This window comes from Thalassophryne amazonica, chromosome 6 (genome assembly GCF_902500255.1).
Source record: "Thalassophryne amazonica chromosome 6, fThaAma1.1, whole genome shotgun sequence".
In the NCBI taxonomy this organism is placed as follows: domain Eukaryota; kingdom Metazoa; phylum Chordata; class Actinopteri; order Batrachoidiformes; family Batrachoididae; genus Thalassophryne; species Thalassophryne amazonica.
This window is the reverse complement of record NC_047108.1, coordinates 86614795-86639711: the sequence shown is the minus strand read 5'-3', so window position 1 is coordinate 86639711 and position 24917 is coordinate 86614795. Positions and strand designations below refer to the sequence as shown.

The 24917-nt window shown below is 39.6% G+C and overlaps 1 protein-coding gene across 1 annotated transcript in view; it reads left to right on the top strand.

Annotated features, from left to right (window-relative positions):
* Positions 1-19047, top strand: part of eif2d (eukaryotic translation initiation factor 2D) — a 37650-nt gene extending 18603 nt beyond the window's left edge. The window contains exons 7-15 of the mRNA XM_034172684.1: positions 3174-3291; positions 3365-3410; positions 3528-3634; positions 3753-3905; positions 4334-4423; positions 4881-4976; positions 18335-18455; positions 18544-18718; positions 18835-19047. Of these exons, the coding sequence (XP_034028575.1) occupies positions 3174-3291; positions 3365-3410; positions 3528-3634; positions 3753-3905; positions 4334-4423; positions 4881-4976; positions 18335-18455; positions 18544-18718; positions 18835-18905 (977 nt within the window). The 3' untranslated portion in view covers positions 18906-19047. The remainder of the gene's footprint in view (positions 1-3173; positions 3292-3364; positions 3411-3527; positions 3635-3752; positions 3906-4333; positions 4424-4880; positions 4977-18334; positions 18456-18543; positions 18719-18834) is intronic.
* The last annotated feature ends 5870 nt before the right edge of the window (positions 19048-24917 follow it).

Below are 24917 nucleotides of genomic sequence, written 5' to 3'. Positions count from 1 at the left end.
AGAATGTGGGCGTATCCTGCCTCGACTGATTCTTGCACAACCATGTATATGCATACGATTGCAGTCCAAACATGGTTGGAACACAGTACGAATACCTAGAATGCTGTCAGATTGCAGTAAGAATAAAGAGAAGGCACGTCGAATGCCATATGGGTGCAGTTCGATTGCCACCCGGAGTCTGGTTGGAATGCAAGTAAGAGGAGGGGAAGGGAGACCCAGTGCTGTCTTCTGATGTGTTTGTGAAGACATCCCGTTCCTGTCATGTAAACCCAGTACCTTGGATCATGGCAGTACTATCGTGCATGTAAGCGCAGTGATCAGATGATATGAGCTCACACGCTCAGTTGGGTGATCAGATGATATGAGCTCACACGCTCAGTTGGGTGATCAGGGGATATGAGCTCACGCATGAGCTGTGGAACCATCAGATGATATGAGCTCACGCATGCGCAGCAGGGCAGTCAGAAAATATGAGCTCACACGCAGTGGACCAATCAAATGATACAGCCTCACGCCTTTCCCCTCTCCACTATGTTAGGTCCATGAGATGACCACACTGTGGTTCACACGTGTGTCCTGCCAATCAGTTAGTGCTTCACATGACATGCTGTCTGGACTTTGCGATCGCATGTTACGTGCCCTGACGTGCATTGAGGCATCTGGCTGATTGGCACACATTGCGCCTCTGGACAGCGTGTCATATGGGATATATATTTCATGGGGGGCGAGGCAGTTGCTGTTGGCACTTGGCTAATGTAACCATCTCATGGCGCTCCAAGGATGGCAGGGACGTTATCACAGGCTGCAGCCTGGCTTTTGCCCGGCGTGCACTGTAAGGCACATCTGGACCCCTTCCAAAGGTGATTTTCTATTTTATTTATATTGTAATGGCTTGGAAATACAGTTGGAACATCATTCCTCCTATAGAGTTGGATGGTGTACATGTCATAATATGTGTATCACAGCTGTGACACGCCATTCAGCTGCATTGTCCCACGCTGCGCAGAGCCTCTGAAATGCATTGACTCACAGTGGGGCAGCAGCACGGTGCATCTACTTACAGTTATGATGATCATAAAGTTTCACATACATTGTCTAACCCATGGGAGCAATGTATCTAATATAAGGTTTATTATGGGTATGACAACCCGTTCAGATATGTGTGCTGCTTCACGGCTCTGCGATGCATTGACTGGCAGTGGCACATGGTGCTTTCAGTTTGACTGCGCAATGTTCATGTCTAGTTCACAAGATTAATGTGTGCCACATACATTGCACATAACCATATTGCCTTTGCGCACCCCGAACGGGATCCAGTGGAGGTTGCACGTACATCTCATCCGTGGCACATTTGTGACATGCCGGCAGGATTTGATGTGCCTGACCATAGCGAATGTCTCTCAAGCGCGATCACACTGTTCCGAATGCTGTTTTGATGGCATGAGAATATTTAGAACACAGTCAGACTGCAGTTTGACTGCCGTTTGAGCTTTTTCCACCTCGACTGCACCTCAAATGTTTGGAACATGAGCTAAACATTCGGGCCAGCCACAAGAATTTGCCCGACTGTTTGGAGTGCATGCAGAATGCTGTCGGTGGTTTTCGATTGCATCTCGACTTGGCCCGAATGAAGGTGGAATTTTCATTTGGACGGCATTCGGGCTCATTCTGTGACAGGGGGATTGACCTTCTTTATCCATTCCACAACCAGCTTTAGAAGGTGGTCCTTTGTTGTCACTGTACATACATGAAAAAGAGTCATCTGTATTTAGCCCATCCTGATTACAGTTAAACACAATCCAGTCACTCAGAGCAGTAGCCATCAACAGTGCTGCACCCCAGGACTAGACTGCCTTAATTGAGAGAGTGAAGATATGACGAAAAAAAAAAAAAAACTGGTGCTGCGGCTGTGTGGCTCAAGCAGTCAGTTAGACGCACGCATGCTGGTTTGATTACCAGTTCTGATCACACACGCACAGGCACTGCGTACATGGATCAGTCACACACACACATGTGCTTCACCTTTTCTCCAGCTGATTTACTCTGAATGAATGCATTCACTGTTTGGATGTGTTGTAATGCACGTACACACGTGCACAAAAGGACTGTCTCTTACATAATTCAGCAATTGAAACGTTGTTCAGAAAATAACGCAGCCATTTGCGATCACAGTGGGTTTTCTATTTTTATATGTAACACCTCTGTGGATCAAAGCTGTTCACACGCGATTGTCCGCTGCTGCTGAAAGTTTTCACACTTGATGCTCAAAGTCCCACTTCTGTAAACTGCCACCTGGTTTGGATACAATGGGGCAAGATACAGGACATGAAGATATTTATCACATATTACAGTAAAAATAAAGAACAAGAACCATATATCATAAACATGAATCATAACCTTGAGTGATAGCTACCCAAAGACTCAAATTTAACACAATATTTTCTGCAGACGTGTAAAACTCCAGTTTCAGAAAGTAAAAGCCCTCCCATGTGTTGCTTCTACCTGTGCACCTGAAACAGGTCATCTCAGTAATTAGCTCGTGAACCTGCCTGAAGAGTTGAACTAATTACAATCAGCAATCAGCTTGTTTATGATTTATCAGCCCTATTTTTCTTGTATCTCATGAGGGCTGGTTTTTCTAGAATAGGGCAGATTTTTGTTGTAATATGTGATAAATGAGACAGAGAACAAACAGCACATTTTAGGTATCAAAGAAATGATGTGTTGAACTGGTTTATTATTTATTTTTTATTTATTTTTAATTTTTTTACAAAATAAAAAATATATTATATATATTGTCATTGCCCTGTCAACACTATAGTAGAAAAATTAAAGGTTTTAGCATAAAACAGGGCTCCAAGAAACTGAATAAATTCACTCAGGCAAACCTTGTACTTTTGACTCCACTGCATGCATCTTACAGCTTTAATAACAATGGTAAATGTAGTTAAAAAAAATAACTAACATATTAAGTCATTACAGATCCACAGGAGAAAATTCACATGCTCCTCAGTAGTATGTAAAGTCATGTGTACACTAATATATATATATATATATATATATATATATATATATATATATATATATATATATATATAATGTTCTGATGTGGCAGCATAGGAATTCTTTTGGAGAATATTGGATGTAACCTGGGCCATAATCTTGTTTCCCAGAGAGAATGGATGCCCTGCTGTTCCAGTGTTTTCTTCATGCTCTCAAGAGCAAAGTGAAGAAGTCAGAGCTCCCTCTACTGACAAGCACCTTTCTTCGCAACCACATGTTTTCCTGCTGGTAAAGTGTAACAGTCGCGTTCAAAAATGCTCAAGAATTAAATGTAGCATTGAACATGTCTTGTATTTTTCAGCCCGAGCGGAAGCCAACTTGATATCAAAAAGTCCAGCTATAAAAAGGTAAACTGCATGTCAAGAAATATGCTACTTTATACCTGCAAATGGCTCATAACAGTGTATTTAATCAGTAAGCCATTGGTCATTGTGAATACTCCCCCCCCACACACACACACATAGTTGTCTAAGTTTCTACAGGCAATGCAACAGCAACACAGCCTCCTGCAAGTGAAAGAACTGACAAAAGGTGTGGAGAGCATTGTAGAGGTGAACTGGAAAAATCCACAGTGAGTCAAGCCTGCATCTTGTTAAAAGGATTGTTGGTTCAGATTCAAATGCTGTCTGTCCAGATTCACAGTAACTGGCTCTAAGCTTTCTCCTTTTATTACATTTGACACTGAAAAGACTGCGATCCTTCCACATTCTCGAGGAGGCAGATGTTGAAGTGGTTCCACTGCAGGATGGAGGAGGAGAAACTCCATACCACCCCCCTGAGATCACGACTGTGTACTCAGTGTCCGCTCGAACAGAGCCTCTTTTTCTGGATGCAAACAAGAGGTGTGAGCAGTTGTGCAGTACTTCAGTTTTACACAGGCGGATAATTGAGCCAGCAGGATGCTGTGGCAGGAAGGGTTGTTTGAATCCTATCCTGGCCACTGCAGGAAAGGTTGATCTGTAAAGGTGATACAACTGTTTGTCATCACACTTGTCATGTTGCATCTCTTAACAAATCATCCTAACTAAAGACATTGAAAATTACTATATTCACAATGACAAATATTTTTAAGCTTTTACATTAATTGGCAATGATATTCTAAAATGTAATTCTTGGCAGTATTAAAAGTTGTGAGATGGGTAAATGTCCGAGTTATGATTTATGAAAGTACAGATACCATGAAGTTTGTTTTCCAGTTTCATTCATGTTCTTTTCGTTTCCATGTTCCACATTTGTGCTTGTACTGGCGTGCATCTTGAATCACCTTCAGGAAAGGAACAATACTTCAGCCTGCTGAAGTGAGAAGTATTATCACAGAATACATCAAGAAAAATGAACTGGTGAATGAACATAATAAAAAGTGAGTAGATGAAAATTCCCATCACAGTGTTGCATTTGGGTTGCAAAGTTGACTACTTTTTGGTTGTTCATTGTTCTTTGAAGACACTTTGTTCTTCATCCAGAAAGTCAAGTCCAGTTGACCCAAGTCAACCTCCTTGGATAACATGACCTGAATGACTGAACATCTTGAAGTGTCCAACATGATAGTGGTGGAAGGACCGCTTTTATGTCCATAGCAGATATATTGAGCTAAAATGTTTAGACGTGACCAGAATCTGAAGTGACGTGACATAAATTGTTCAGGATTAATGGGCGAAATTCAATAAACTGGAACTGACATCTTAACAAGAAAGCACATGCTGTCCAACTGTCATCTCCTGAGACTTATTTATTTTTAAGTTCTGGTAGTTCCAGCGTTAATTAAATTATTATTAATTTCTTTGTTTTTTGTTTGTTTTTTATGCCTTCTTACCCAGTTATGTGACGATCAACCCGATTCTTTGTGACTGTTTGCTGGAAAAATCTGAATATCAAGAAGTAGAGTCTGTGAAGTGGGATGATCTCTTCAGCAGGTAATGATGATTTGAGACGTACGTGTGTGTGTGTGTGTGTGTGTGTGTGTGTGTGTGTGTGTGTGTGTGTGTGTGTGTGTGTGTGTGTGTGTGTGTGTGTGTGTGTGTGTGTGTGTGTGTGTGTGTGTGTGTGTGTGTGTGTGTGTGTGTGAGACATTCAATAATGCCGGTAATCTGACTGCTTTTTTCAGTAACGAGTAATCTAATGCGTTAATCTTTCCAAATCAGTAATCAGATTAAAGTTACTTTTCTGAGTCACTGTGCATTACCATTATTTTTGCATTGTGGGTCGATCGCAACTTTAAAACGGGTGTCCCGGCGAGATGCGGGGTGGGGGTGGGGAGTCTGAACTGTCCACTTTCAGCGAGCTGCTGCACAGAGCCTCATCCACTGTGCAGCTCAGCTCCAAGTTGAAAAAAATGGTTCTCTCTCAAAGCGCAGTGGCACTCAGAGCTATGGTTTTACAAATAAATTTTTCTCCTTTTATTTTCTTTATAACTTGGTGTCACTCTGTGCGTGTCCTCGTTAAAAACAGCTGATCCACAACGTGCAAATATTAACGCTTTTTTTCTACCCAAATGCACCCATGTCTTTTTCTGAGGATGACACGATGTAAAAATGCTGATAAAACCTACATACCTGTCAATCTAGTCGTGTTTTTTGCATAAATAAACGTTATCCGTTCTTCATGCTCAAACATCAAGCCAGGGGCGAATCCATGCAGGAAGGGATCGTTGGGTTGGGGGAGACGCAGCTCCCCACAACAGCCCTAGATTTAAAGGTCCACTTTTGAAAACATTTTTTCATACTATTACTACTACTAATACTACTTAATAATAATAATAATAATAATAATAATTTCAACAAAAATTAATTAATATGTTAGACTTTAGTAGTTACATTAATAAACAATGTAGGTGAGAAATGGTAAGTTTTACTATTACAGTGCTGTCAACAGTTACAACCCCAATTCCAATGAAGTTGGGATGTTGTGTAAAATGTGAATGGCTGAGACTTTTGGGGATGCTCCTTTTATACCCAGTCATGAGTGTCCTCAGTTTCCAGTTAGAAGGAAAGGTGATGTAACACAGTGGTAAACATACAACTGTCCCAGCTTTTTTAAAAAGTGTTGCAGGCATCCATTTCAAAATGAGCAAATATTTGCACAAAAACATTAAAGTTTATCAGTTTGAACATTAAATATCTTGTCTTTGTGGTGTATTCAATTGAATATAGGTTGAAGAGGATTTGCAAATCATTGTATTCTGTTTTTATTTACATTTTACACAATGCCCCAACTTCATTGGAATTGGGGTTGTAAATATGAGGTCAAGAAAGGTGTCTGTTTTTTTTTAATTAAACAAGTATTTATGTTATTGAAGTCAAGAGTCAAGAAAGGGTGACTATAAAGTGAGTATTGGCAAAACAGGTTATCATTTTCATGTTGAGGTGGCGGGGGGTGTTGTCGGCAGCTGCTGAAAGTCACTAAAAAAGTAACTAGTAATCTAACTTAGTTACTTTTAAAATTGAGTAATCAGTAAAGTAACTAAGTTACTTTTTCAAGGAGTAATCAGTAATTGGATTACTTTTTCAAAGTAACTGTGGCAACACTGGTCACATTCATATATACTTGATAGTACCGCATATTGTTAAATGGGTTATACTGTTGTCCCGACAACATACATTAGATTTAGGCATGAATTAAACTTTTGAACATGCATATTAAAATGTTTTTGGCTTTACACTGCACTTCTATCACAATACCTTGTACAATGGCACATCATTGCACTTGTAGTTCTAACAATCTTCATCTAAAGGTACCTTGAAACTTGCACAAATTTGATCTCCATACTGGCACGCAATCTGGCATGCCAGAGATTTAAATTCATTGTAAACTATGTGTGAGCTGTGTGTGGCTGCGTGCAAGGGTGCAAAGAAAATTTTGAAATGTTCAAAATCTCTGGCACGCATTTCGAAAACACTGTCACTGCGAATCATTGGTGCAGCGAATCTGAGCGATTATGACGAGATGTTACATCTACAATAAACATAATTTTACAGATACATTATCTAACTCATAAGAAGGAATGAAAATGCAACTATTTTACCAAGCCATTACAATATAAATATTATAAATAATTACCTTTGAGACTATTCCAAATGCGTTCTCCACCTCATGAAGCATACAAGAAAAGATGCAGATCATTTCTCTGGGATTCCAGGAGCAATGAGAGATGGTTTCATCAGCCAATTTCCAAGAGATAATGCGTCATCCGCTAAGAAATAATTACTTTATATAACATGGCAATCAGCGTCACAATGCACGGTATCCAGTGGAACAGAGCGGGTCGCATTGACACAGTTAGTTGCGCGGCAGTGCGGGGATCAGATTCGTGCAAGTGTCAAGGTGGCTTAACACTGCCATCACCAATAGGCTGACCACAGGCCAAATCCGGACCCAGATGCCATTCTATATGGACTCTTACCTATCATTATATTTTGACAGACCATTTCTATTTAAGATGCACAAGTTTTGTTGCACTGACAGTAGTGTTGTTTTAACTGCACAGCCTTTCAATTTGTCTTTATGGTATTTAATGTATGTATACACAAAATGCACAGACTGATCATGTGATGCTACTCAGCCAATCAAATCATTAATTCAGAGCTGTGTTGGATGTGCAACAAGTAGCACGCAGACAGCTGCGAGAAGACGAAGACACAAAAGTCTGAAGACGTGAGGGAGGAAAGCAGACACTGCAAAATGAGAAAAATAGAAAAAACAGCTTTTAATCCAGAATGGGCTGGCTCATATATGTGTATATTTCCCACATAAATGAATAAAGATAACACAGCTTATAAAGTTTTTGCAGATGCAGTTCAACTATATATATATATGTATATATATATATATATGTATATATATATATATATATATGTATATATATATATATATATGTATATATATATATATATATGTATATATATGTGTATATATATGTATATATATGTATATATATATGTATATATATATGTATATATATGTATATATATATATATATATATATGTATATATATGTATATATATATAGTTATAGCATAATGGTCCTGACATTTTCTTTGACTTCTATTTACGTAACCGAAGACAGTATGAAACCACCATATTTCATGTTTTGTGTGGTCAGCTTTGTTCTGTTTGTTAATATACATTCCATTCCCACATTTCAGACCTGCAACATATTACAAAAAAAAAGGTTGTGATAGTGCAGTTTATTCTAAATGCAAGAATTAATTAATCATTTTTGCAGCCAGTTTTCTTGAGAAATGTTAGGGGATGGATAAGTGAACATTTCCAACTCACTTTTCTGGTGGGGGTTGGCTGCGCCTTGTCACCAGTCATTCATGGAAAGGATATTGAGGCGTAGTTGTGGAAGGAGTGTTTCCAATTTGGTTGGCTCAGGGTCTCATTACTGCTTTTTGCAGATGATGTGGTCCTGTTGTCTTCATCAGCCTGTGACCTCCAGCACTCACTGGATTGGTTTGTAGCTGAGTGTGAAGTGGCTGAGGATCAGCAACGCTAAATCTGTGGCCATGGTTCTCAGCAGGAAACCCATGGTTTGGCTTCTCCGGGTAGGGAATGAGGTGTTGCCCCAAGTGAAGGAGTCCCTTCATGAGTGAGGGGACAATAGACCATGAGATTGGTGCAGCAGGGACAGTGTGGCATTCGCTCTACAATACTGTTGTGACGAAAAGGGACCTGAGCCAAAAGAGGAAGCTCTCAATCTTCTTGACATTCTTTGTTCTTACCCTCACCCATAGTCATGAGGGTTGGGTCCTGACCGAAAGAACGAGATCGAGGGTTCAAGTGGCTGAAATTGGTTTCCTCAGGAGGTTGGCTGGTGTCTCCCTTAGAGATAAGGTGAAAAGCTCGGAGTAGAGCTGCTGCTCCTTTTCGTTGAAAGGAGTGAGCTGAGGTGGTTTGAGCATCTGGTAAAGATGTCCCCAGGCAATAGAGCGTGCTTTTCACTTACTGAAGACAAAAGACCCACAAACAGCAGCAAATGAAGGAATCTGTAGTAAAGGCCTGGCAAAGCATCTCAGCAGAGGAAACTGCATTTGCAGAAGTCCATGGGTTCCAGACTTGAGGCAGTTATTGACTGCAAAAATTTTCATCCACTTATCAATCCTAGAATGCCCAACATAACATGTAATTTCTGTCATCTATACTGTAAATAATAGGGTAACATTAGGAATTTACAGCAGGCCATGGAGCAGGTGATTAGAAACCCTGCAAGGCTTATGACAAATGTGGGTGTGGAATCCATTAACTTAGCAGGGAAATTAATGCAGAAAATCTACTATGGTGATAGTGCAGTTTATCTGCCAGGGAGGGAAATTCAACAAGTTGAGACTATGGCCTGCTTCCGTAGAGTGTCCATAAAAATGATAAAGTGATATGCTTTGCAAACTTAATCCCCATTACTACATTAGATGATGTTGAAATTGAGGATGGCCCAATGGTTGTTCCAGCAATAGGAAAGATTTCGTGTCTGCTACCTACAATGCGCGTGGAATGTCTCAAACCTAAACCTACATCTAGACATCTTATATATGCTACTCTGGAACCACCCCTAAACCCAAACAGTCCAACTGTCAACCCCACTGAGGTCCTTAGTCTGGGTCTCATTAACATAAGATCACTATCCTCAAAATCATTGTTGATTAATGATCTAATTATTGATTATCACTTAGATATGATTGGGTTATGTGAAACCTGGCTTAAACCTACAGCTGTCCTCCCCTTAAATGAGGCCTGCCCACCAGCATATACATTTAGTCACGTCCCTCGTAATGCGAAGCAAGGCAGGGGTGTTGCTCTTATTTATAAATCTAGGTTTAGCTTATTAGCTGTTGGGGATCACAAATATAACTTGTTTGAGCATCTGATTCTCCGCTCTGCTCAGGATATTACGCATTGTCAAGGTCAGAAGAATCAAAATCAGCCGTATTACTTTGTCACTTTATATAGGTCTCCTAGCCCATATTCTGAATTCTTAGATGAATTTGGTGCATTCATCTCTAACTTGTCAACTAGTGCAGATAACATTCTGATTATTGGTGACTTTAATGTTCATATAAATAAGCTTTCTGATCCCCTGAGTAGAAATACCCTGGATTTGGTTCTCGTACATGGTATTGCTGTTACGAATATTGACATCATGCCTCTTACATCAGTGGTCTCTGATCACTCACTTATTAAGTTTACAGTGTCACTGCCGTGTTTAGTGGAACAACAACCTTATATATCACTACGGTGGTGCATCAACTCCTCAACTAAGACTGAATTTGAAGCTAAACTGCCTGATGTCTTAGCCTCACATTTGGCAAATACCCTATCAGTAGACAGTCTTGTGGATAGTTTAAACTCAGTGCTCAAAACTATACTCCACATGATGGCACCACCTGTGTTAAAACCGTGCTCCCCCAAAACACAGTCACCTTGGTTCAGTGATTACCTGCGTGACCTCAAGCATAAGGCAAGAGGTCTAGAACGGAAATGGCGTCATTCAGAATTAGAAGTTTTCCACCTTGCGTGGCGTGACACTATCTTAGACTATAAGCATGCATTACTGGCTACATAGCGGACCTATTACTCTGATTTGATCAACAAAAACAAGCATAACTCAAAGTTCTTGTTCGACACGGTGGCAACACTTATTCATGGAGTAGTTCGCTCTCCTTTTACAGCACAAGATTTCCTGGATTACTTTGAGAAGAAAATTGAAGACATTAGGTTAAACATATCCCAGCATGCCCTAACCCAGCCACTACGCTCTGCTATTGAGGTGGGCGCCATTACTGACGTATTACCTAGATTTACAGAATTTGATAGTATCTCAGTAGGCATGTCAGCAAAAAGCGCAACCTGTTTATTTGATCCTATACCAACAAAACTGTTTAAGGACCTGTGGCCCACTCTTGGGCCGACTATGCTGGAAGTTATTAATCTTTCTTTAACTTCTGGATCTGTTCCTAAATGTTTCAAATCTGCAGTGATTAAACCATTACTTAAGAAACTTAATCTTGACCCTAGTGTATTGAAGAACTATCGGCCGATATCAAATCTATCATTTTGCTCTAAAATTCTGGAAAAAGTGCTGTCACAGCAGCTCGTGGACTATCTTACTGAGAATAATCTCTTTGAGCCACAGCAGTCTGCTTTTATAAAATATCATTCCACAGAGATGGCTCTCACTAAAGTGGTGAATGATCTGCTTACGTTGGATTCGGACACGACTACAGTTCTGGTGCTATTAGATCTGAGTGCTGCATTTGATACAGTGGATCATCATAGTCTACTTGATAGGCTGGAAAATCATTTTGGAATTACTGGGAGTGCTCTTGCATGGCTGACGTCATACTTGACCAGTCGTTCTCTCTGTGTTTTGTACAGTAACACTACCTCTAACCTTACTGACATGAAATTTGGGGTTCCACAGGGGTCCGTCTTAGGCCCCCTGCTTTTCTCCCTTATTCTTTCTCCCTGCTTGCCTCTACTGGTGGTTGGCTCTCACTGCGGTATTGTATCTCTTCCTGTTCCGGAGTACAGCTGTGTTTTGCTGTATCTGTTAGCTGTTTAATCTGCGCAGTTAGATTGATCTAGTTACCTAGATAACGATTTGCTTCACAGTGTAATCTTCACGTGCCTTAACTAAAGCACTCCCTCTGCTGAATCACCTCTAAATTATTTACACATTATTCACTTTGTGTGTCTTTAGGAATCCACTAGCTTAGCGCAGCTACTAGCTCTTAGCCGGTTTAGCATGGCAGCTTCTCCTGTCTCTCCCGCACTTTTCTGCTCTGGGTGTGAAATGTTTAGTTATTCCTCGGCCTCCTTTAGCAGTAATGGTACTTGTAATAAGTGTAGCTTATTCGTAGCTTTGGAGGCCAGGCTGGGCGAATTGGAGACTCGGCTCCGCACCGTGGAAAATTCTACAGCTAGCCAGGCCCCTGTAGTCGGTGCGGACCAAGGTAGCTTAGCCGCCGTTAGTTTCCCTCTGGCAGATCCCGAGCAGCCAGGAAAGCAGGCTGACTGGGTGACTGTGAGGAGGAAGTGTAGTTCTAAACAGAAGCCCCGTGTACACCGCCAACCCGTTCACATTTCTAACCGTTTTTCCCCATTTGACGACACACCCACCGATGATCAAACTCTGGTTATTGCCGACTCTGTTTTGAGAAATGTGAAGTTAGCGACACCAGCAACCATAGTCAGTTGTCTTCCGGGGGCCAGAGCAGGCGACATTGAAGGAAATTTGAAACTGCTGGTTAAGGCTAAGCGTAAATTTGGTAAGATTGTAATTCACGTCGGCAGTAATGACACCCGGTTACGCCAATCGGAGGTCACTAAAATCAACATTGAATCGGTGTGTAACTTTGCAAAAACAATGTCGGACTCTGTAGTTTTCTCTGGGCCCCTCCCCAATCGGACTGGGAGTGACATGTTTAGCCACATGTTCTCCCTGAATTGCTGGCTGTCTGAGTGGTGTCCAAAAAATGAGGTGGGCTTCATAGATAATTGGCAAAGCTTCTGGGGAAAACCTGGTCTTGTTAGGAGAGACGGCATCCATCCCACTTTGGATGGAGCAGCTCTCATTTCTAGAAATCTGGCCAATTTTCTTAAATCCTCCAAACCGTGACTATCCAGGGTTGGGACCAGGAAGCAGAGTTGTAGTCTTACACACCTCTCTGCAGCTTCTCTCCCCCTGCCATCCCCTCATTACCCCATTCCCGTAGAGACGGTGCCTGCTCCCAGACCACCAATAACCAGCAAAAATCTATTTAAGCATAAAAATTCAAAAAGAAAAAATAATATAGCACCTTCAACTACACCACAGACTAAAACAGTTAAATGTGGTCTATTAAACATTAGGTCTCTCTCTTCTAAGTCCCTGTTAGTAAATGATATAATAATTGATCAACATATTGATTTATTCTGCCTTACAGAAACCTGGTTACAGCAGGATGAATATGTTAGTTTAAATGAGTCAACACCCCCGAGTCACACTAACTGCCAGAATGCTCGTAGCACGGGCCGAGGCGGAGGATTAGCAGCAATCTTCCATTCCAGCTTATTAATTAATCAAAAACCCAGACAGAGCTTTAATTCATTTGAAAGCTTGACTCTTAGTCTTGTCCATCCAAATTGGAAGTCCCAAAAATCAGTTTTATTTGTTATTATCTATCGTCCACCTGGTCGTTACTGTGAGTTTCTCTGTGAATTTTCAGACCTTTTGTCTGACTTAGTGCTTAGCTCAGATAAGATAATTATAGTGGGCGATTTTAACATCCACACAGATGCTGAGAATGACAGCCTCAACACTGCATTTAATCTATTATTAGACTCTATTGGCTTTGCTCAAAAAGTAAATGAGTCCACCCACCACTTTAATCATATCTCAGATCTTGTTCTGACTTATGGTATGGAAATTGAAGATTTAACAGTATTCCCTGAAAACTCCCTTCTGTCTGATCATTTCTTAATAACATTTACATTTACTCTGATGGACTACCCAGCAGTGGGGAATAAGTTTCATTACACTAGAAGTCTTTCAGAAAGCGCTGTAACTATGTTTAAGGATATGATTCCTTCTTTATGTTCTCTAATGCCATATACCAACACAGTGCAGAGTAGCTACCTAAACTCTGTAAGTGAGATAGAGTATCTCGTCAATAGTTTTACATCCTCATTGAAGACAACTTTGGATGCTGTAGCTCCTCTGAAAAAGAGAGCTTTAAATCAGAAGTGCCTGACTCCGTGGTATAACTCACAAACTCGCAGCTTAAAGCAGATAACCCGTAAGTTGGAGAGGAAATGGCGTCTCACTAATTTAGAAGATCTTCACTTAGCCTGGAAAAAGAGTCTGTTGCTCTATAAAAAAAACCCTTCGTAAAGCTAGGACATCTTACTACTCATCACTAATTGAAGAAAATAAGAACAACTCCAGGTTTCTTTTCAGCACTGTAGCCAGTCAGAGCTGTAGCAAGTCAGCACTGTAGCCAGTCAGAGCTCTATTGAGCCGAGTATTCCTTTAACTTTAACTAGTAATGACTTCATGAATTTCTTTGCTAATAAAATTTTAACTATTAGAGAAAAAAGTACTCATAACCATCCCAAAGACGTATCGTTATCTTTGGCTGCTTTCAGTGATGCCGGTATTTAGTTAGATTCTTTCTCTCAGATTGTTCTTTCTGAGTTATTTTCATTAGTTACTTCATCCAAACCATCAACATGTCTATTAGACCCCATTCCTACCAGGCTGCTCAAGGAAGCCCTACCATTATTTAATGCTTTGATCTTAAATATGATCAATCTATCTTTATTAGTTGGCTATGTACCACAGGCTTTTAAGGTGGCAGTAATTAAACCATTACTTAAAAAGCCATCACTTGACCCAGCTATCTTAGCTAATTATAGGCCAATCTCCAACCTTCCTTTTCTCTCAAAAATTCTTGAAAGGGTAGTTGTAAAACAGCTAACTGATCATCTGCAGAGGAAGGGTCTATTTGAAGAGTTTCAGTCAGGTTTTAGAATTCATCATAGTACAGAAACAGCATTAGTGAAGGTTACAAATTATCTTTTTTTGGACTCAGACAGTGGACTCATCTCTGTGCTTGTTCTAATAGATTACAATTTGTTCATGTAAATGGAGAATCTTCTTCACAGACTAAGGTTAATTATGGAGTTCCACAAGGTTCTGTGCTAGGACCAATTTTATTCACTTTATACATGCTTCCCTTAGGCAGTATTATTAGACGGCATTGCTTAAATTTTCATTGTTACGCAGATGATACCCAGCTTTTTCTATCCATGAAGCCAGAGGACACACACCAGTTAGCTAAACTGCAGGATTGTCTTATAGACATAAAGACATGGATGACCTCTAATTTCCTGCTTTTAAACTCAGATAAAACTGAAGTTATTGTACTTGGCCCCACAAATCTTAGAAACATGGTGTCTAACCAGATCCTTACTCTGGATGGCATTACCCTGACCTCTAGTAATACTGTGAGAAATCTTGGAGTCATTTTTGATCAGGATATGTCATTCAAAGCGCATATTAAACAAATATGTAGGCCTGCTTTTTTGCATTTACGCAATATCTCTAAAATTAGAAAGGTCTTGTCTCAGAGTGATGCTGAAAAACTAATTCATGCATTTATTTCCTCTAGGCTGGACTATTGTAATTCATTATTATCAGGTTGTCCTAAAAGTTCCCTGAAAAGCCTTCAGTTAATTCAAAATGCTGCAGCTAGAGTACTGACAGGGACTAGAAGGAGAGAGCATATCTCACCCATATTGGCCTCTCTTCATTGGCTTCCTGTTAATTCACCCCAATAGAGCGCTTCGCTCTCAGACTGCAGGCTTACTTGTAGTTCCTAGGGTTTGTAAGAGTAGAATGGGAGGCAGAGCCTTCAGCTTTCAGGCTCCTCTCCTGTGGAACCAGCTCCCAATTCAGATCAGGGAGACAGACACCCTCTCTACTTTTAAGATTAGGATTAAAACTTTCCTTTTTGCTAAAGCTTATAGTTAGGGCTGGATCAGGTGACCCTGAACCATCCCTTAGTTATGCTGCTTTAGACTTAGACTGCTGGGGGGTTCCCATGATGCACTGAGTGTTTCTTTCTCCTTTTGCTCTGTATGCACCACTCTGCATTTAATCATTAGTGATTGATCTCTGCTCCCCTCCACAGCATGTCTTTTTCCTGGTTCTCTCCCTCAGCCCCAACCAGTCCCAGCAGAAGACTGCCCCTCCCTGAGCCTGGTTCTGCTGGAGGTTTCTTTCTGTTAAAAGGGAGTTTTTCCTTCCCACTGTCGCCAAGTGCTTGCTCACAGGGGGTCGTTTTGACCGTTGGGGTTTTTGCGTAATTATTGTATGGCCTTGCCTTACAATATAAAGCACCTTGGGGCAACTCTTTGTTGTGATTTGGCGCTATATAAATAAAATTGATTGATTGATTGATATAGCGCCCCTTGGGCACATATTGCGGCATTTTGGGATTAGCTTTCACTGCTATGCTGATGATACTCAGTTATACATGCCAATAAATGCTGGTAATCTTGTTCACATAAAATCCTTAGAAGATTGCCTTGCATCAGTGAGAAGTTGGATATCTAGAATTTTCCTACTTTTAAACTCTAAGATTGAAATGATGGTTCTTGGTCCAGTGAGACATCGGCATCAATTTGACCAGCTAACACTTACCTAGGCTAATGTGTTATACATCACACTGACAAAGTGAGGAACCTTTTGGTAATTTTTGATCCTACATTCTCCTTTGACCTCCACATTAGAAATATTACAAAGACTGCTTTTTTCCACCTGCGAAATATAGCGAAGATTCGTCCCATCCTGTCTATGGCTGATGCTGAGACCCTGATCCATGTGTTTATCTTTCCTATATTGGACTACTGCAATGTTCTATTTTCTGGTTTCTTGCAGTCCAGCATTAGGGCTCTCCAGTTTGGTTCAAAATGCTGCAGCCAGACGTTTGACATGAAGCAGAAAATTCGGCCACATTACACCCATTTTGGCCAAATGAAAGATCGTGAAATTTAAAGTTAAATTATTCAGAGTATATGCACAACTAATATAAACATAAGGTAAAATAAGTAATGTAAAACGAGAATTATATACAACTGGTTAAGTTTAATGACAATTTGTTTCAGTCAAACCACATCTAAGCTGTGTTTTTACACCAAAAAATAAAATGCAGTAAATTGCACATTTGTGTCTTTTTCATGAAAATAACTTATTAAAGATCACATATTACACTTTAGTCAGGCCTTTAAAATACTTTTCTGGACTCTTGCTGTAATATGTTGTCAGTGGTTGAGATAGTTTCTGTAGGCATCTAAAAATGCTCATAATCGGATGAAACCTGATGGAAATCTCTCAAAATAAAACAAAACATTATTCGAGGTATGTTTTTGATGAGAATATAACATCATAACTTTATTACAAGGTCAAACATTGATGTTGTGTGATAAAGGCCTTTTTAATAACTCACTTCAAGAAATAATGGCAAAACTCACATGTAAGTAAAAAAAAAAAAAAAACAACAAAAAAAGATTAATCGATTACTAAAATAATCGTTAGTTGCAGCCCCAGTTTGTTTTAGGAGTGAGAGCATTTTACAGATTAAATGTGAATAAGCCAGTTTTGAGTTTCTCAGTGCGCATGCATTTTCAAAACTGGTGACGGTGTTACTTTGTGCACAGCAGAATAACGTTGTCAGTTGCTTTAGGCCCTAATTTTGTATTTTATTGACTGTACAGCGACACAGCACCCATTTGGTGCATTCACCGGATTAGAACAAATCAAAATACTACAGAAGACAAAGAATTTTTACTTGACAGTTTGAAGTGCATTTTCTTTGTTTCAGAAGACTTCATATTCACCAGAATATACAAAATTTGACTTGATCTTTTAAAAAATTTCTGGGGGAGGACCCCCAGACCCCCCATAATCAATTGTGTGTTTTTACTTCACAGATTGAAGTGAGTTTTCTTTGTTTCAGAGGGCTTCATACTCATTAAAATTCACTAGAATATACAAAATTTGACTTGCTCTTTAAAAAAAAAATTCTGTGGGAGATCCCCCAGACCCCCAAAGTTTGAAGTGAGTTTTCTTTGTTTCAGAGGGCTTCATACCCATTAAAATTCACCAGAATATACAAAATTTAACTTGCTCTTTTAAAAAAAGTTCTGGGGGAGAACCCCCAGACCCCCCATAATCAATACTGTGTTTTTACTTCACAGATTGAAGTGAGTTTTATTTGGTTCAGAGGGCTTCATACCCATTAAAAGTCACCAGAATACACAAAATTTGACTTGGTCTTTAAAAAAATGGTACCTCCCTGCCTAGCTGACCTAATTAAACCTTATTATACTCTATTTCTTGTCTTTCTGATGCCTGGTTCTGTTTTTTCTTTCTGTTTAAGGTGCAGCTCCATCCAGAGATGGGAATTGAGTCTGTGCTGGAAACCCTCCTGTCCTATGCACCAACAGCATTTCCTGTATATTCGTTTTGTGAATTGTTTCTGTGAATTGTTCTGTAATTTATATCTGTAGCATGGCCCAAGCAGAGGGTCACCCCTTTGAGTCTGGTCTGCTTGAGGTTTCTTCCTCAGATGGAGTTTTTCCTTACTGTTGCTCTGGGGGTTAGTAAGGTTAGACCTTACTTGTGTGAAGCGCCTTGACGCAACTCTGTTGTGATTTGGCGCTATATAAATGAAAATAAATTGAATAATTGAATTGAAATTAATGTAAATTAAACGGCACCAACCTACTTTCACAGGACGTTGGGAAGAATGCAAGAATATTATCAAGTTGTGTTCCCTGGACAAGCTCCAATGATAAAGAAGGGTCACATTGAGCCAATAGACATCTCTGTGGCTTCTCGTGGATCCAATAAGAAGGTGCTAACAACTGCTTCACAACCTCATATTGTGTGTAGTCAATCAAGATATCTGCTTTGCAATTCTTACTATGTAATTCAACCTATAGGTGACATTGATAAGGAACTTGGAAGTGTATGGTTTGGATCCTGCAGTCGTGTCTGCTGCTTTACAGCACAAAGTGCAGGCCAGTTCCATTTTGCAGCCCATTCCTGGGGGCAAAGACAAAGTCATGGTCCAGATCCAAGGCAACCAGATTCAACAAGTCGGAAATTTGCTGCTAGGTTTGCAAATTAATATCACTGGAAATGTCGTTTTGTGTGTTTTGTTTTTTGTTTGTTTGTTTTCTCATCTAATGGTACATGCAAATTCAGTTTGTCAAATTTTATTTCCATTTCAGATCACTATCAAATCCCTCGAAAGTACATCCAAGGACTCGACAAGGCTCCAAAAGGTGGAAAGAAGAAGTAACATTTCATCATGTAGTACTGTGACATTTTACTATATGTAAACATTACAGTGAAATCTTGGTCATCCATATAATAAAAAGTCAGTTCCTTGTCCTCTTATGGAGGTGGATGAATTATTAACTCTTGCTGTGGTTATGATCTTACCAGTGTCTGCTTATCAACATTATTTATAAAATAACCACTTTTCACAAAACAGTCTTTAAAAAGATAATTATATTTTCAGTAGCAAAAGTATTTTTGAAGTTCAAATCATAAAGAAAATTACACAAATACAAGCTATTTTTGTGTCATTAAACATTTTGTTTGGTTTTTTTTTTTGTGATTGATGAGATATATTTTCATCATCTGGGAGCCATTTGGGCCTTGAAATATGAAAACACATTCAGTATTTGTTTTGTTTCACTTGTGTGGTTCCAGGATATCTGAGGAATTGAACTTGGCATGAGTTGTGGTAACTGTCATGCATAATTTGCCACAGGGCTGGTAATATATGCAGTCCATAATACACCACCTGTTGGTGGCAAATTTCCAGTTTGTTGAGGCCAGGTTTAGAGGCGTAAAGTTTATGCAAATTTACGGTGGCAGTGGACCTCCATGGGCTGGGGCTGGCTAAGTGCAGATCGGATGACATACTTTCAGTGGACATAGGAGGGGGCAGCTATCCTGGCGATTACAGATGGCTGGTTTGGAATGACACAACAATGATTTGGGGACTTTTACAGAGCTGTGACTTCCTTCCTTGGAGAAAAAGTTCTGTGTATAAATGTTCAGGGGTGTGCAATTTCCTTGGAAACGTAAAAAAATTACATTTTTAATTGTTATATTTAGAGTAAAAAATCTATTTCCACATGAAATATTTATTTATATAAAAAATGTGTTGCTTAGTTTTAACACGAAAATATCGTGAAGCGAATGCAGTCACACTTTGCCATCGACCTGTCCGGATTTTAAGAGCAATATTAACACTGTTGTCTGCACTTTGCAGGTGTGTTTGAGTGTAGATGTCTCACAGAGCAGTGACGACACAGCGAGCAAGTTTTACAAACATATTTTTAAACTTTTCTTTCGAAGTCTGCAGAGTGTCTTGGTGAGTGTCCTTGCTGTGGTTAAGCTAAAAACAGCTGCAGACCACATCACATTAACAACAAACACTAACTTTTTCCCAAAAAATGCCTAAAAATGCATTCATAAAGCCTTCTTACCTCTCAATCAGGACACGTTTTCCACATAAACACACAAATTCTTGATTGCTCCTGTTCAGAGATAGCAAACCAGGGATAAATGGGTGATTCTTTAACTACGGGCACTGTTGGCCTTGTAAATGTAATTTCCACCACACCATTGCCTTACAATATAAAGCGCCTTGGCGTAACTGTTTGTTGTGATTTGGCGCTATATACATGTGCTCTGATGTCACTGTTTATCTCCATAGAAACTACCCAAACAATCTTTCATACAAACTGTTTAAAGGGACATTATGTGTTGTGGTGGAAATTACGGCAATAGTGTGGGTCAACTACATTTTGTTTAAAAAAGTTACAACAGTTGTATGACATTGAATATCCCAATTATGTTTTGATTATTTTACTGATATTTTACTCAGAGATATTTTAAAACATTAGAAAAAAAACGTTTCTTTACCATTCATTTTTATCATTGAAGATCAAAAGTCTGGGTGTGGGACAAACACAAAATGGCAATATTTGCATATAATGATGCTGAAAAAAGGTGAAAAAGTCATCATAGACTACTAGAACAAATTTCGTAACACACTTTCATTGTAAAGATAACTATAAAAGTGTGAAATTTCCCCTTTATTCTGTTTTTCAGACAATATGATCAGGGGACATAAGTGCCCGTAGTCTAAGAATCACCCAAATACAGATGGAAAGAGGGGTGTTGTGGGGGGAACATGCCCTCCAAAACACCCCTTGATTAAGCACCCCTTCATGTTCATGTCCACTTTGAAGACATTTTTCACTTCTGATAATGATAATATAATTTTAACAACTAAAATGTTTAAATCAGTATTAATCTGGGCCTGTGTTTCACTATAGTTCTGGACTATGTTCAATTGATGAGCCATATAAAAATAAGTTTAGTTAATTTAACTTTTCTGCATAACTAAAGTGGGATGTGAAACAATCACCTTTTATTATTGCAGTGTCTAAGCTCGGCATTACTGGGTCTGTTTTGGATTCTGGCTTTACAATCAGGTTAGTTGGGACGAGGGAAGCCAAAAATATGAAAATACAGCCCTTGTGGTTAGTAATCTTATCAAAGAAACATGTAGGTTGTGATATCAATTTGGGATCAAGGTAAAGAAAATGTGAAAAATATGCAAAAGAAAATACAAATACAACACACAATCTTTGTTATTTTCAAAAAGTGTTCCATTCAGTAAATATCTCTGTTCTCACAGATCCAGAAAATGCTGTAGTACGCCAGTCCTATACATAGCGCTGTAACGCTTCTACAAAAAAAATGGAGAAGACGACGTGAGGCTACAACAAAAGCTAAAACTTTAGAAGCTGGCTCACGGATTAAATAGTCTTTTAATCTGACCTGTTGCCAGGATTCATCATCAAAGATGAAAACTGTTCTCCACGACACCCTTGTTTTGGAAGATGATGTCTGGAAATGCGTTAATTTGTTTTATATAATGGCTGAGTGGATCCTTGTCATTTGATTGGTGCTTATATGTCACATGACATGGATTATTTGTCCCATTTGTGTTGCATTGCATTTAGAGTGCAATTTGGTTCCATACGTTTCCTACCATTGCACTCTGCGCACACAAACACACACGCACATATGCACACACAAAACAAAAACAACTGCGCTGTCTGGAGGCTGTTAGCAGGAAGTTAGAATGAAAAGCTGGACTAATTTCTGACATGACTTTTTTTTCTTTTTTTTTTGCTACACTGAGGATGTACACTTTTTTTTTTTTTTTTTTTGTAGTACACACGCACAAGCACCGACCTGGTTATGTGAGCACGCGCACACGTGCGGGACAATGACACAACCAAGATGACGATTTGATTGAGCTAACTGACAGTGCTAATTCTTGTAACACACACACAAAATCCACTCCACTGTAAGCTGTCTGCATGTGTTTACCGAGCCGCAGACGGTAAGCGCATCGGAGGCAGAGCAATCGCGGTGATATGCCAACCGGTGCCGCGACCGGCCCACCTGATAAGGACGCAGAACACAATGCGCTGTTTACAGCTGCTTCTGTGGTGTCCGGTGGGTTGCACGTGCCGCATACAGGTAGTTGCTGTACTCAAAAGACCAAGATTCCTTGCGGATAGGACATGCGCAGGACACAAAATAAAATAAAATATGGGTATATCCCGATGCGCGTTTATATGACCTGATATTCAGGTTAGAAAAGGAGTAACCCAGGGGTCTTTAAAAACCGGAATATGAGCATATTCGGGGTTTTGCGGGCGTTTACATGGCCGTGCGCAACCGGGTTATTGCCAATATTCCGGTTATGAAAGGGTTATTGGCTGCATGTAAACGTAGTCACTGTCTTTTTTTTTTATGGAAGTCCAAAGTCAGTGCACTGCATCACCAGACTACACGTCACAATTTGGACATTAGCAGCAATGGAACAGCAAAATGTAAGTCCCTTTTCTGTTGTTTATAAATTAATAAAACATCAAATAACAAGGATCTGTTTTAGCCGTTATACAACCCCTGGCAAAAATTATGGAATCACCGGCCTCGGAGGATGTTCATTCAGTTGTTTAATTTTGTAGAAAAAAAAAAAGATCACAGACATGACACAAAACTAAAGTCATTTCAAATGGCAACTTTCTGGCTTTAAGAAACACTATAAGAAATCAGGAAAAAAAATTGTGGCAGTCAGTAACGGTTACTTTTTTAGACCAAGCAGAGGGAAAAAAATGGAATCACTCAATTCTGAGGAAAAAATTATGGAATCATGAAAAACAAAAGAATGCTCCAACACATCACTAGTATTTTGTTGCATCACCTCTGGCTTTTATAACAGCTTGCAGTCTCTGAGGCATGGACTTAATGAGTGACAAACAGTACTCTTCATCAATCTGGCTCCAACTTTCTCTGATTGCTGTTGCCAGATCAGCTTTGCAGGGTGGAGCCTTGTCATGGACCATTTTCTTCAACTTCCACCAAAGATTTTCAATTGGATTAAGATCCGGACTATTTGCAGGCCATGACATTGACCCTATGTGTCTTTTTGCAAGGAATGTTTTCACAGTTTTTTCTCTATGGCAAGATGCATTATCATCTTGAAAAATGATTTCATCATCCCCAAACATCCTTTCAATTGATGGGATAAGAAAAGTGTCCAAAATATCAACGTAAACTTGTGCATTTATTGATGATGTAATGACAGCCATCTCCCCAGTGCCTTTACCTGACATGCAGCCCCATATCATCAATGACTGTGGAAATTTACATGTTCTCTTCAGGCAGTCATCTTTATAAATCTCATTGGAACGGCACCAAACAAAAGTTCCAGCATCATCACCTTGCTCAATGCAGATTCGAGATTCATCACTGAATATGACTTTCATCCAGTCATCCACAGTCCATGATTGCTTTTCCTTAGCTCCTTGTAACCTTGATTTTTTTTTTTCTGTTTAGATGTTAATGATGGCTTTCGTTTAGCTTTTCTGTATGTAAATCCCATTTCCTTTAGGCAGTTTCTTACAGTTCGGTCACAGACGTTGACTCCAGTTTCCTCCCATTCGTTCCTCATTGTTTTGTTGTGCATTTTCGATTTTTGAGACATATTGCTTTAAGTTTTCTGTCTTGACGCTTTAATGTCTTCCTTGGTCTACCAATATGTTTGCCTTTAACAACCTTCCCATGTTGTTTGTATTTGGTCCAGAGTTTAGACACAACTGACTGTGAGCAACCAACATCTTTTGCAACATTGCGTGATGATTTACCCTCTTTTAAGAGTTTGATAATCCTCTCCTTTGTTTCAATTGACATCTCTCGTGTTGGAGCCATGATTCATGTCAGTCCACTTGGTGCAACAGCTCTCCGAGGTGTGATCACTCCTTTTTAGATGCAGACTAACGAGCAGATCTGATTTGATGCAGGTGTTAGTTTTGGGGATGAAAATTTACAGGGTGATTCCATAATTTATTCCTCAGAATTGAGTGAGTCCATATTTTTTTCCCTCTGCTTGGTCTAAAAAAGTAACCGTTACTGACTGCCACAATTATTTTTCCTGGTTTCTTATAGTGTTTCTTAAAGCCAGATAGTTGCCATTTGAAATTACTAGTTTTGTGTCATGTCTGTGATCTGCTTTTTTTCTACAAAATTAAACAACTGAATGAACATCCTCCAAGGCCGGTGATTCCATAATTTTTGCCAGGGGTTGTATAAAACAAATAAATGTTTTTACATTCGTTCAATGGAACGAATATTTAATTTGGTGAAAGCTGGAACATACCATTCAGTGAGGTGAAGCCGAGTTGAATCGTTTGTTCCAGCTTTCACCTCATGAAATATTTGTACCATTGAACTCATAAACATTCATAATTTGCATAATGACGGAAGTTACTTGTTGAGGGTTTTGGAGGGGTCCCTCAGTGTCTGTCTGCTTTCAGTGAGTTTCTCAGACTGAGCTAGAGGACGCCAGCACTTCGTCCCACCACCAACAAGAAGAAGCAAAATAGTAATATGCTAAATTAGACTGTTAAGTTGCACTGCTAACATGAAAAGGCCCTGTCACACCTTGATTTAGCCAGCGTATGCCAATTGTATTAAAAATGCTGGCATAAGTCCAATAAGTTAAGGGCAAGTTTTTTATAAGTTAAGAGCACGTTGAAACACGCTGAAGTTCACTGATGTGTGTCCTGATAAGCTCCTCAAAAAACTTTGGGCGCAGGTGGAAAATTTTCATCGCATGCCAGCGTGTGACTCACACATCCCGCACATGCTGGACATACGTTGTAGGTAAGTTATGTGATTGTTGGCAGACGTTTCTTGTAATTTACTCATA